The sequence below is a fragment of the Rhipicephalus microplus genome, chromosome 10 (assembly GCF_043290135.1).
Source record: "Rhipicephalus microplus isolate Deutch F79 chromosome 10, USDA_Rmic, whole genome shotgun sequence".
Taxonomy (NCBI): Eukaryota; Metazoa; Arthropoda; class Arachnida; order Ixodida; family Ixodidae; genus Rhipicephalus; species Rhipicephalus microplus.
This window is the reverse complement of record NC_134709.1, coordinates 101,330,077-101,342,778: the sequence shown is the minus strand read 5'-3', so window position 1 is coordinate 101,342,778 and position 12,702 is coordinate 101,330,077. Positions and strand designations below refer to the sequence as shown.

Below are 12,702 nucleotides of genomic sequence, written 5' to 3'. Positions count from 1 at the left end.
GCTGATAAAGCTATGGGAGGACCATTTGGACGCCTTGCAAGGGCAAAAGCACAGCGGCGGAGTGTACCAGGCGATTGCCGAGAGCCTCACCGACGCCGGTATTCCCCGTACATGGCCGCAAATTCACAGCAAAATTGCCTTCGCAGCGTTTAGCTCATCTTCGATGGAGCCGAGGGCGACAAGAGTCAGGCCCACCTCAACTGTTGCTTTATCTCTGTCTCTGCGCTGAGACATCGCAGGACCACGATGAAACGCGGCACGCCGTCAGTGACCCAGCTGGACGCAGCCATGTAAAAAGCACGACAAAAAACAAAAACAGCAACACACCGACTGTTCATAGTTGCCAGACGAACTTAGGTTTCTGCTAAAAACGCAAAAAAGCGAAAGAAAATTACAGGTATGCACATTATAAGCCACCAGACAATAAAAAAATACGGTTTTACGCTTCGGCGTCGCTGAATGAGATGTACATGCGCAGATTCTTTTTATTATTTCCAATCTTGCTGATTCCACAAACAGCGCCATTTTTTTTTGCAGCGTTCTTCTGAGGCACCGCCTAAAGCAGTAGTCCGGTGCCGTGTGTCATCAGCGCCACTCCTTTCTGCAAATGGTCCCCTTAAGCGACAAAAGGGGTTTACTTCAAAGTACTTTACTTTTGCCCGTGTGTCATGGGTATTAGACGCCCTTTAGGCCGCCGGATTGCTCAGTGTGAACAAGCCATAATGGTGGTGAACGCAAACCGCCACGGCCGCTGGATAAAAAAAACAAGGTGGCCGTGCTATCCACACTTGATGAGGCCCTCGTTTAGCAGAAAATGTCACTGTTTTAGAGCGCTGTATGTGCGAGACCTACTATCAGTGAGCCATATGCGTAAGGTCGTGCTTTTAAGAAAAAGCGTATTATGATTAGGAATGCGCGATGCACTAAAACATGCAAAACCAGACTGGCAACACTGTGGCACTGTCACTGCTATGAAGTTCATTCATATCTCCCCGTCATTCATATCTCCCCCTGCGCGACCACCAAAATAGTGAGGCACTGTTAGCGCTGTTAGCGCTTCGCTCTGTTAGCGTTTTTTGCAAAATTCCAGTTTGGTTTCATTTGTTTCAGTGACATTTTGAACACTGCGTACGACTTTTATCTCAGACTTCATACTATTTTGTTTAAATGAACAAAAAACTCTTTCATTCCTTGTAAATTTTCACAAGTGCCACGCTTGGAATGCTTAAGCAGCGGTAACTCTGGATCCGTTCTTTGGAATAAACAATTCAGCCACGCGATTATCGGAAGCAGGTTTTCCCAGGTGATTATAAGGTGTTTTGATCATTTTTGCAATTATAAACTTAGCAGTGAAAGCGAATCAACCACACTGAACTGTGAGCACATTCATGTAGTAAGAAACACATGTGCGTTATTGCGACCCAGAGTCATGCGAAATGTCCCTCGTAGTCTCATGTGTGCAGATCACTGCTTTACTTGTTTATTGTAGTAGGACATGACCTTTGCGAAAAAAAAATTTGATGACAATCTCTCGCCTTCACAGACTTGGTTTTGATGCATGAATAAAAGTGCTGTTTTAGAATACTGCTATGACATAACCGAAACTAAAAGTGCACAAAAAAGGGCCAGAGAACAAACTTGAGATGGATGCACTTTCAAGAATTACCATATTTTCATTTTTAAACCTGCAATCACTTGCATGGAAAAAAATGGCAGTATATCCACAGAGTGAATAATGGAGAGTGGGGCTGAGCATCCGTCCGTCCATTCGTTTTTGCTTCCGTCCGTCCATGCGTCCATCTGTGTGACCGTCCGTGCGTGCGTCTGTCCATGCGTCCGCACGTCCATCTGTACGTCCGTCCCTGCATCCGTCCATGCAGCCATCCGTCCGTCCGTCCAAGCATGTGTCTGTGTGTCCGTTAGTCCATCTATTCAACACTCCAAGTACCACCATCTCGCATCTTTTCATCATATATTCCCCATATAGAAGCACCGCCGTCTAGCGGACATTCCAAGGACTTAACGAGAGGTGGCGCACGCACGCTTTCTTGAGGCTTGCGCTTCGTGTCTACTTCCCACCTTTAACCACCTCGAGTTCATTGTGTATACTAGTTCACTGTATTCATGGCACTGCGGCTCAACGCTCACTAAGCATTTCTAAAACCAAGGAGGTTACGCCCAGCGAGTATAACGTAGCAATCCTTTCTTGTCAGATAGTGCTCAATGTACATGCCAATGGCTGCTAAGGGGGAATGAGAGACAGGAAAATTTGGCTTTTAGGTAACGCGCACGCTGCGAAATTTTTATTGTTCAACAACGCGCAGGAGAAATCTCCCATTGGCACCACTTTGCAGGTGAAAACGTAAGACTGGTTACACACTACGACTACGACTACGACTACTATGAGGGACGAACGGGTGCCGCTTTAAGGAGCTTCGCCCCTAAAAGGCAAAACGCTCTACGTGTGAACCGACCGTTGATAATTCGTAAGGCTGCGCAAAAAAATACAGTTCCTCCCAACAAAATTCCATATTTAGGATATAAGGCCTACTGAATTGTAAGATAGGGTAGCAACCAAGTAATTGCTGAGATCTTTAAAGAAGAACTTATTGAGTCGTTGGGGCGATTTGTCCACCAAGACCATCCGTCGCAATTTCTAGCACGCAGCTGCCTTTATTGGGCACAGAAATAGAAATTATATGCGGGTGGTGCACGCGTGAAGTGTTCATTGTTTCTCGCTATGTAAAGTGATCGCTCCTTTTGAAATAAAATATTTTTGTGAATCAGCGCTCACACTTGTCGATCAAATTCTCTGTTGTCGTTTTGTGCGCTTCTGACTTTTTAACAAACTGTAGTTAAAATTAGGCCCCGCACAGCTTGAGTTTGCCAGATTGCCGATCTAGCAGAGAAATACTGATTTTTCAAGAAAATGTTTATAGGATTCAGCATTGCAGCAAGCCAATATAAGGAACTAGTTTTACTATAACAACCAACTGAACTAAGGCCATTTCATTTGAATAAATCTTTCAGAAATCAGTGATCACCTCCCCATTTTGACCTGTATTGTTTTTATGATGGTGCAAATTAGCACATTTGCGTTAAAACACCTATATTTGTTTAAACGCGAATGGCCTTGTGTTTATTTAAGGCGAAAGGTGTTGTGTTTATTTAAAGGACTCCTGAAACACTTTTTTGAGTAACTACGGAATTCACTGGAAAAGTTTATTATTCCCTCACAAGTTCAACGCCGCAAAAATTTTAAGAATCTTTCCAGTACAGGCGGAGTTAGGAATATTTGTCACACGCTGCAATCGCATTCTCGGTTGTCTCGTCCCGACAAAAGCGCTGGAGCCTAAGCAAGGAGGTGTGGGAGGAGCAAACTAAAAACGTCACGCGCACCGTTTAACCTTGAGCACTTTTCTTTTTTTTTTTCATCGAATAGGCGGCTTTGTCAGTGTGATCGCGCGCGCATGCGTGGACCAGTGACCACCTCTCGTGGCGACTTCTGTAACAACCCAGCGCGCCGTGTTACAATCAGCTAATCGCTGATATATGGGCCATCTACGTGAGATTTTCCGGCATACTTGGTGATTTGTCTAGAGAAAAGCAAGCAATTTTAACAAACATTCATAATTTATTGCGAATTCCAGGCCACGTGCTGTGCTATAACATTTGGCTCGCGTGTTGTCTGGAGCGTCTACTAGCGATCGGCAGCGTTTTCTGACCACGCTCAAAAAGTGTTGCAGGGCCCCCTTAAGGAGGCCGCGCGGCATGCCGATGTCCTAACAGTGGACTCGCCACAGTTATACATAGCGTTTCTACGTACCGGATGGTTGCGTTGTTTATTTCACAGTTTACGCAATTTATAGCGCTGATGATCCTCTCCCATCATTCTCTCTCAGCCCCTTCTATTCGGCTTCGTCGCATACCGGTAGTTAATCGTAGCTTCACACCACCGTTCACCTGATCCACCACGGTGGTGTGCGCGAACGCAGTGCTCGGCTGCTCATCTGAAGGTTGCGAGTTAAATTCCGGCTGTGGCGGTCACATTTCGGCGTAGGCGAGATAGTTGGGGCTTGTGTGAATACACCGTAAAGAACACCAGATGGTCGAAATTTCCGGGACCTTCCACATCGGCGTCTCTCATGATCACATCGTAGTTTTGAGGCGTCATACGTTCAATATGTTTGTTTTATTTTTCTTTATTTATTTACAACACTGTTAGCCCTCAAGAGTTGTTACGGGGTGGGAAAGCAAACTATGCAGTGCTATATATTAATCTATTCCAGACGTCACTGAAAAGCTTCATCTGACTCACAAGCAACAAATACACTGCAATCAACCTCGTTCCAGTCAACAATTATACGAGGCAAAAAAAAAAACTTGAATACATCGATTCTCGTGGCACATTACAAAATAGCATACAGATGATTGATTCCCGGTAACCCTCGGGCTGGAAAGTGCGAGTAAAAAGTTGGATCGATGTTTAGTGTGTTTGTATACAATTGGCAAAAAACTTGTGATAAAGAAAATAATACATTTATTGTCGACCTGATCTCGGTCTCCTGGAAATGTTCCGTACGTCGGGACCACGACCTCCTCCACCTACACGATTACGACCTGCTCATGCCACCACTCCCCTAGATTTGGTTTTGTCCATTAGTTATTTTTTTTTTGTAATTCTCTAATGTGTCGCAGCACGCCGGGGCGCCCCATCCGCGCACATTAAAGCACCCTGCACCTATCGCTGTAGCCGTCAAACCGCTTTTCTGCGGGTCTGTGTGCGCGTCCGCTCATTTTTGTGGCCTTTGAAGGTTAGCGCTTCTCACCAGAAGTCACCACCGTCTCCGGATATTACAAGCCTGATTTGACAATATATCCTCATGTTGTTGGTTATCTGAAATATTTGCCCAATCCTTAAACGTCTTGGATGAAGTTTTGCTTTGATCAGGGCTGAATTTTTCTGCTCGTAATTTAGACAGGGGGCTGGCGGGCTCTTGATAAAGCATGTGGTGATAGGTAGTTCTCGCATCTATATATTTTTACGCCCTTGTTTGTACTGTTCTTCTTTTTCACTAGAGGTATTGTGGATTGCACTGTTCATCCTTTTCTTCAATAAATTCATTTTTGCTAGTAAGAGTATTTTCATTCCAGATATATTTTCCCTCTCTTAGCATCTAAACACTGCTTCAAAACAATGTTTGGTCAGGAATATTTATATCCGCTGTTTCTGCGTAATATTCATTCTTAGAATAACACATAACCATTACCTTGCTTATTCCTTTCTTGTGATTATAAAGTGTGAATGCAGCCACCTAAAAACATTCTTGCGTTAAACTTGTATGCGAATTCCGATTTTCGCCACTGAGCAAGCATTTTAATCGCATTGGTATCGATCGTAAAAGATTTATTCGTCTAAGGGTAATTTCCGGCATCAGAATGAAGAAGGCAGACTACAAGCTGGCGTAGCCAGAGGGTGCCGCGCCAACCAGGCGAAGGCCCCCCTGCCTCATCAAAATTTTTTGTGCCGTGGCATACAGAACGCAAAATGGCTGTTTGCTTGACGGGTTCTCATTTCAGACCAAAGGGTGCCTCTTCGCCCCCACCCACGCAGAAAAGAATTTCTGCCTATACACCTCTGCATACCCAGAGGCTTTCGATGTGCTTCGATCGGTGCATTGCAACTCTCATAACACGGCTGGTGTGAATGTAATAATTGGCAGCTGAACCCACGGGTGGTATGAAGAATAATGCATTAAATATTACTGGGAAGTACCATTGACTTAATGCTATAATCAATGGAACAAGGACCGTCTAGATAATTCAGCTCGTAGGAACACTGGATTTAGAATATTTTTGGTTTTAGAGTTTCAAGAAAACATCATTCTCACTAAGGTTAAAGATCGCGGAAGAGCTGGTGTCTATTATGATTAATATGTCGCTACTCTAGTGATAAAGCCAAGCAACATCACCGGTGTGAGACACGCTATAGAGCGTCAGCGACGCTCAGACAGTGAACGTAACCACAATAAACAGTAATATCTGAAGGTGCAAGAAATCGATTTACCAGCGTTGCAGCATTGCGCTGGTTTTGTTGCGTGTTTCTATCAACTGTACACTAGATCCAAAAGGACCCAGACGACTGCACAGCTGATCCATTCTATAGTTATCTGTGGACAGTATGACAAGCGTATACCTGAAGGGCGATGGGCGGGTCATGAAAACTTACACGTGTGATCGCGTGCGCCGTTCGTACCGTATCTCGTTTTTATTTGCGTCGTAGAAACTCCGTTTAAGGTTGGAACTCATTAGAAGATTGCACCGTCTCGCCCACAGACGAAATATTTCTGGTGCTGCTAGGCAGTGGTGAGGTAGGGCGTGGCTGCCTAAGTTGAAGTAGGGGGAAAACAATACATCATCTCCCGCTAAAGGAAACCATGTGTATATGCGAAGAAGGGGGCGCTAATGCTTACACTGGCGGCAGCGTTGACGCTGGCGCTCATCGCGGCTTTGTGCCGGGGATAAATTTTGAGAGGCGCAAAGCACGCAGAGATGAACTGGTCTTCGCTACTGGATCGTGACAATCGCTGATATTAGGTGATGAGGTACAGAAAGTCTGATTGGACTCAGCGTCCCACAATCAGCTTTTAGTTAACGCCCACGCTGCGATTTTTCATTATTCAACAACGCACAACAGAAACTTGCCACCGACAATACCTTCGAGGTCAAGATACAGTGCCTATATCTAGGAAGCCGTAGCAACGCATGGTGGCACTGCGACTTTAGACAGGCAGCGCTATCTGTGGTATAGAAGTAGATGCACGTGATGAATATCGCGCGTTTTACCTTCCCTCCAACACGTTGCTGCTCGCTTACGTGCTCGTGCAGAGCGCGGCGCGGTGTGTTCGAGTCACCTCGCAACGTACCGCGTGCAGTGTGGCTTCAAAAAGATCTCTGAACTGGACAAGCACTTCCGAAAAGCGAAACTAACAAAAGGAGTAAAGCTCGTAAGTCAAGTTTGGGATGGGAAGCAGACGATGAAAAACAAAGATGCCCAAGCCACTGCGGGATGCATTTCTCCGGGCCGTGACAATAGCGTGTACGACATATGCCTTGATGTAAGTCACAATCTGTCGACATGAAACCACGTACTCTATTGATGGGCTGTGTTGACGTTTATGAAAATCATATTGTTGCTGTTTCGATGAGGTATCTAGCGGTAGCAGCCGTGCACTGTCATATGCAGTTTTTTTTTTGCGGCATGGTAAAAAATAAATGAAAACAGCCTATACGGTCGTGACATTAAAATGCTGGAATGGTGTTAGTCATGTCATCTGTGTCGCGGCAGCATCACCCACCGACTTCGCCGCGAGGTAGCAAAGTAAGGTTTAATTACTATAAGTGAAGTTCGAAATCTTGGTGGGAGCCGACAGATGAAAAGAGCGTAGTGGGATAATTATAAGATGTAGAGGTGAAATGCCTCAGACTGGCTGGCCGACATTTCGTTTGGAGGACCTCCTATCACAAACATCGGCCAGCCAGTCTGAAGCACTTCACCTGTTCATCTTATTATCCCACTATGACTGAAGTTGAAGTTCCAGCTTCATATTGTCTGGCTTTCGTCTCATGCTTGCTCTATATTTCACGAACACGGCTCTTTGTTCGGTTCTCCGGCATGATTTGCTGCTGAACCAATACAGCTTTACATGCGGAGAGTGTCCCTTGGTGTTGTGTGCATTGTTGTGGCAGCCCACAGCACAATACTTCGGATCTCCCCGACGCTTCCATGGCGTCAATTCTTCCATCGCGCAAAGACAACTTCGCACAGTGAGCATGTCATTTTAGCGCGTCAAGCTGACGGCACGGCATCGAAGTTCCCGCACCGACCTCAGAACGCGTTCTGCGCGTGCCGCACGCGCTCCCGTTACGCAGAAACACACTGAGCGCCTGCGCGCTCTGCCGCGCCTATCCTCATATTCCCCGGAGCCGGCCGCCAGAACCAGGCGTGGCGATGTCGTCACTCCGCCAAATTGAGCTTTGGTTCTCTATACGGGTGGCCGATGACCAGCTGTGAAGCGCGACAGTCAGTTTTTAAAGACGATAGTCTTTCCTGGGTACCTTCGACGCCAAAGTTTTGGTCTGTCTCTCTTTCTGCCTGTTCGTCCGCGGTAACGATACCCCTTATGGAACCAAAGTGACCAAGCTATACCTCAAACGACCAACCCCATTCGCAGCGCTCACCAATATTGCTCACGTTTCAGCGTTCATACTTGTGCGATTGTCAATTAAAAAACAATTATCACGCGTATCTGAGGCACCATTAGAACACGTCGATGTTTTGTATGTGTGTCTTTATACTAGAGAAGGCACACACAAGTAATTCTGGGGACCGCAGCGTTCATCATGCTGTGCTGACAGTGCAATGCGATGCTCAAAAAGGCAAGTGTTTCCAACACTTTGCTAAGACGACACGGTGGTGGCACCTGCCCGTTGCTTTGCGTTCTACTTCTTATCGCCTCCCAAACAAGCATGTATCATTCTCCGCGCACGCCCACGGCCACCTGGATCGGGCGCGCGCACGCACGATCCAGGCGGCCGGGGCACGCCTTCATTCGTTTTCGAAGATAACTACCAGATGGCGCTCGTGTCTAACATGCCTGAATGCGCTCGTTAGCCTGCGCTTCACGGATCGAGATTCTCTGACGCAGCGCTTTCAAAATACAATTCACCGATTTTCTCGCGCAGAACATCAAATAAACGTTTTCAAGGCAAGGCTTTAAATTTATCAGTACGGCATCATTAGGTAGTGTGTTACTTTATTTCAAAAACGCATAGAAACTTATTTATAAAGACCGCCGTGCCTATTTCGCGGTGGTGGCAGTGTGGCGCTATGACAACAAAACAAAAGAGGGTCTTGCAGACGCTTCAGTAAAACTACATGGTGCTGCCACTTGCCAGTAACTTTGCAATCTGAAAAAAGCTTCCGTTTCCTTTGTTCGCTGCAACATGGCGTCCATATGTCACGCAGCGTAGAGTTACTGTATGTACCAGGGTTTCGCCACGGTTTTCGAGTGACGCTCACTATCCCTGCAGGAGCTGAGAGCCCCTATTCTCTGAGTCCTATCACGTCATCATAAGCAGTTGATATTTACTGCGGAGAAGCTCACACTACGCAAATGACGTCAATGGTTCGCAGATTCGGGCAGATGAAGCGTGGTTGACACTGCCTGTTGCTTTTATTCTTGCCGCACTTCATCGGTACTGTAGCCACCCTGCCACATTGGTCGCGAAACCTGGTAGCAAGTGCATTCTATGTTCAATTGTAATACGTACTGCTCACGTGATCAGACGCGGGTTTAGCGGGTGTTGCTATAGAAAGAGTAGTGTTCAGTGAGGCAAGAATAAACACTCTGCTTTTTAGATGCGGAGCATCTAATACTCGAGGCTTGTAGTGCGGTGCCGTCTGCAAGCTTCCTCCTCCTTCTTCCACCATCTGTGCATCCCTTCCTCCTCTACACACCGCGTGCGCTTCTCCTCTTCACGAACATTCGCTAGCTGTATAATGTAGCGCGCATGCACCGTCACGCTTCGAGAACATCGGCAGCTGACGCGCGCGCATGCGCCGTTGCGCTTCTCCCCCTTCTCGAACATTCGACAGCTGACAGTGCATGCGCCGTCGCGCTGTATATATACTCAAGGTCGGCGCTCGCTCGCTCAGTTGCCGCTCGTCGGTTGATTTGTACGGCGCGTCGACGTCCAAGGTCGCGGTGAAATGAATTCCAACGAATCCACAAACACAATGATCGACGTCCCTTCGACCAGCGCCGCCCTTTCGCATACGTGTGTACGTGTTCACTCATTTAACACCCCCTCCTACAACCACGTTAACCAATTTAGCCATCGACCCAAGTAAGTCGCAATTTAACACCCCATTTCACATCCACGTTAACCAATTCAGCCATCGACCCAAGTAAGTCTCACTTTAACACCCCGTTAACCAATTATATGCTCCGCATCCTCCTCAGTGTTCCCCCGAAGGAAGCTGCGGGCAATTTTTTTTTATCGATCCGTGGCATTGCAAAACTTGCCCTGTTTAAATTACCCTCAGACGCTGTGAATACGTTATACGTGCATAGTTGGTCATCGTGTGTAGCTGCATGCGTTTGAATTGGTCTGCCGAGTAAAACGCTAAACATTAAGGGAGAATGAGTTAAACTAGAATTATTCAAATCGGCAAGCTGCTGCAGCTAGCACGTGAATTTTATGCAGCTTTGGTACCTCAAGCTAAAGGAACGTTGGATGCGACAGAGCTGCAGAAGAACGACTCACATCAGCTGTCATGATCCGCGATCGTAGTAAGAGCGTAATACGAATGCCACGCGCCACACGGGTGTCACACGGTCACTCTCAATCGCTAGCCAGCTCTATTCAGTTGAAGGCAGTAAAACTATAGCCGTCTTCCTCGCAGTTAACGAATGGGCTTAACGCAACAAAGAAATTCTCTTCCTGACTGGTTCTATCATGATGAAAAGCACAAAGCATAAAATCAAGGCTTCTAGGCGTGACCGGAGCAATCGAGTTTCGCTCATAGTTTCATAAAAACGAAAAGAAAGCGAAAACATGGGTAAAATAACGCTAGTACTCTGCTGCGCGAGCACTACTCCTACGCGGGTGGTGAGTTTCTTTCACACAAGACATTTGGACCCAAGGTGGTGTAGCATATACAGAAATATAAAAAAATAGCATATACAAAAATGCTAACGCAGTGTCTATTCGCCGAGTCGCTTGTGTAAAGCATCAAATAAACGTTTCATTCTCTCTCTCAACACAAAATTATATCGTCTTTCAATGACCTTTGCCAGCAACGCACGCAGCTACGTTGCCTTTTTTTTTTTCGTTCAAGTAAACACCGCGCGGAGAAATGTTCAGAGGAGAGAGAGGTGAAGCATAGGAGGGGATGAGGAGGGGTCATGCATGCGCAATGAATGTGTAAACAACACGAGGAGGAATGCCTGGATGGAGAGAGAGCGGAAGTCAGCATCGACGAGCAGGATCCGCCCGCGTCGTCGTTGCGAAGTGAGATAGGGCGGAGTGTAGAAGAGGAGGGAAGGGGTGCCGCGCATGCGTAGTAAGTGTGGTCACGGCGCAGACCAGATTGATCTCGACCATAAGGCGCTTTGCAACTAATAAGGTTTACTTTATCCTGGGGACATGTCGCATATATCTTTCGTTTATCTGTGCTTAGATAGGGCGCAATAGCACTCCCGCAGCGATTTAGGTCCGGTAGTGAACATCCCGGAGCAGATTACCGTGGTGCTTCTCCGAGCTAGAATGTCCCTTTGAAATTTTGAATCTGTAAACTGCTCGATCTATGTGTTAGAATCTAGAAAGCCAATGAAAGGAACACGCTCACACGAGTGCACCACGACGTTCGTGCGTCGTCTGCTATGGGGTAAATCGTGGCGGCATTTGGCAGCATTTCTGGTGCCTACGCGCCAATTTTTACCTACGCAAGCCTCCGTAGGGGTGGCGCCGATGAGCAGGTCGTAAATGTATAGAGGAGATCACGGTCTGACTATCCCCAAGCTAGCCCTCTATAGTTTCAGACGCGTGGGCGAGAGTTGCCGGCAAGAGAAATACTGCTGTAACTCTTGGGTGTTGTTACGTCCGAATTTTCTATTTGTTTGAGCCGAACAATAGTTTCTTTCGGTTTTACGAAAGTTCTGTTTCAATAAATAATTTCGAGCGGCGCCATCACTTTGTTAAATTACCTTCAATTTTTTCACTTTATGAAATTTCTTCATTATCAAAATAATATAAGCACTGCCATCACTTTCTCAGATCAAGTTTTAGATGTATTTGTTATTGCTAAGATGCCGGCTAAAGCTGCCGCTTTTCTTTCAGTCCATCGTGCGGCCCAAGTGCGGCCGAATGGTGTCCTTCAACAGCCGGAACCCTCACGGGGTCCTGCCCGTGTTCTCTGGTCGCCGGTGTGCCGTACTAGTGTGGATGACGCACACCAAGGAGCGCCAGGAGGCCGTAAGGGTTGAGATCGAAAACATTCTCGGATACAGCGTGGCTAACAGCAGCCACCGATACGTCTGAATACTTGCAACGACGCTACTTCCAGCGAAACAACTGTGTGTCTGCAGGCTGTAACGCGTTGCTGCTGACGCCAGTGGCATTGAACACTTCGTCAAAACGCTTAAGGGAAGATTTATTTCATATTCTTATACGTATTTTAGAAATCTCACAGAAAACAGCTCACCTTTTGTTGTTTATCATTTTTAGATAGATTAAAATGTGATTGCGGTAAATTTTATTTTGTTTAGAATATAAATGTCTTACAGAGTTTCAAACAATACAGTATCATTCGTATACGTCCACTTCTCCAGCTTTCGGTGAAAGCAAAAGAAAAACGAACAAACGTTAGTTGGATTTTCGTTCTGTGTTCTCTGAACGTTCCTTTACCTGAGAAATGTTGACAATGAATTGAACAAAAGTATCATTGAAGTTGGTGGGCTGTTACATAACAATTGATTACCTGTATGGAAAAAGCAAAAGAATATGAGACGGTGAATTTTTTGCAAAGGACTCAAATACAATGCGGAGATTTGCGAAATCGCCGAATGATTTAGTGCGCGAAATTTGGGAGGTAACACAAAAAGCCGTACTTTGACTTGGAAACCAGAATTGGTTGTC

General features: G+C 46.2%; 1 protein-coding gene across 1 annotated transcript in view; it reads left to right on the top strand.

Annotated features, from left to right (window-relative positions):
• Positions 1 to 12,105, top strand: part of LOC142774344 (prolyl 3-hydroxylase 2-like) — a 51,579-nt gene extending 39,474 nt beyond the window's left edge. Inside the window, exon 6 of the mRNA XM_075874735.1 lies at positions 11,905 to 12,105. Coding sequence (XP_075730850.1) covers positions 11,905 to 12,105 — 201 coding nt within the window. The remainder of the gene's footprint in view (positions 1 to 11,904) is intronic.
• The last annotated feature ends 597 nt before the right edge of the window (positions 12,106 to 12,702 follow it).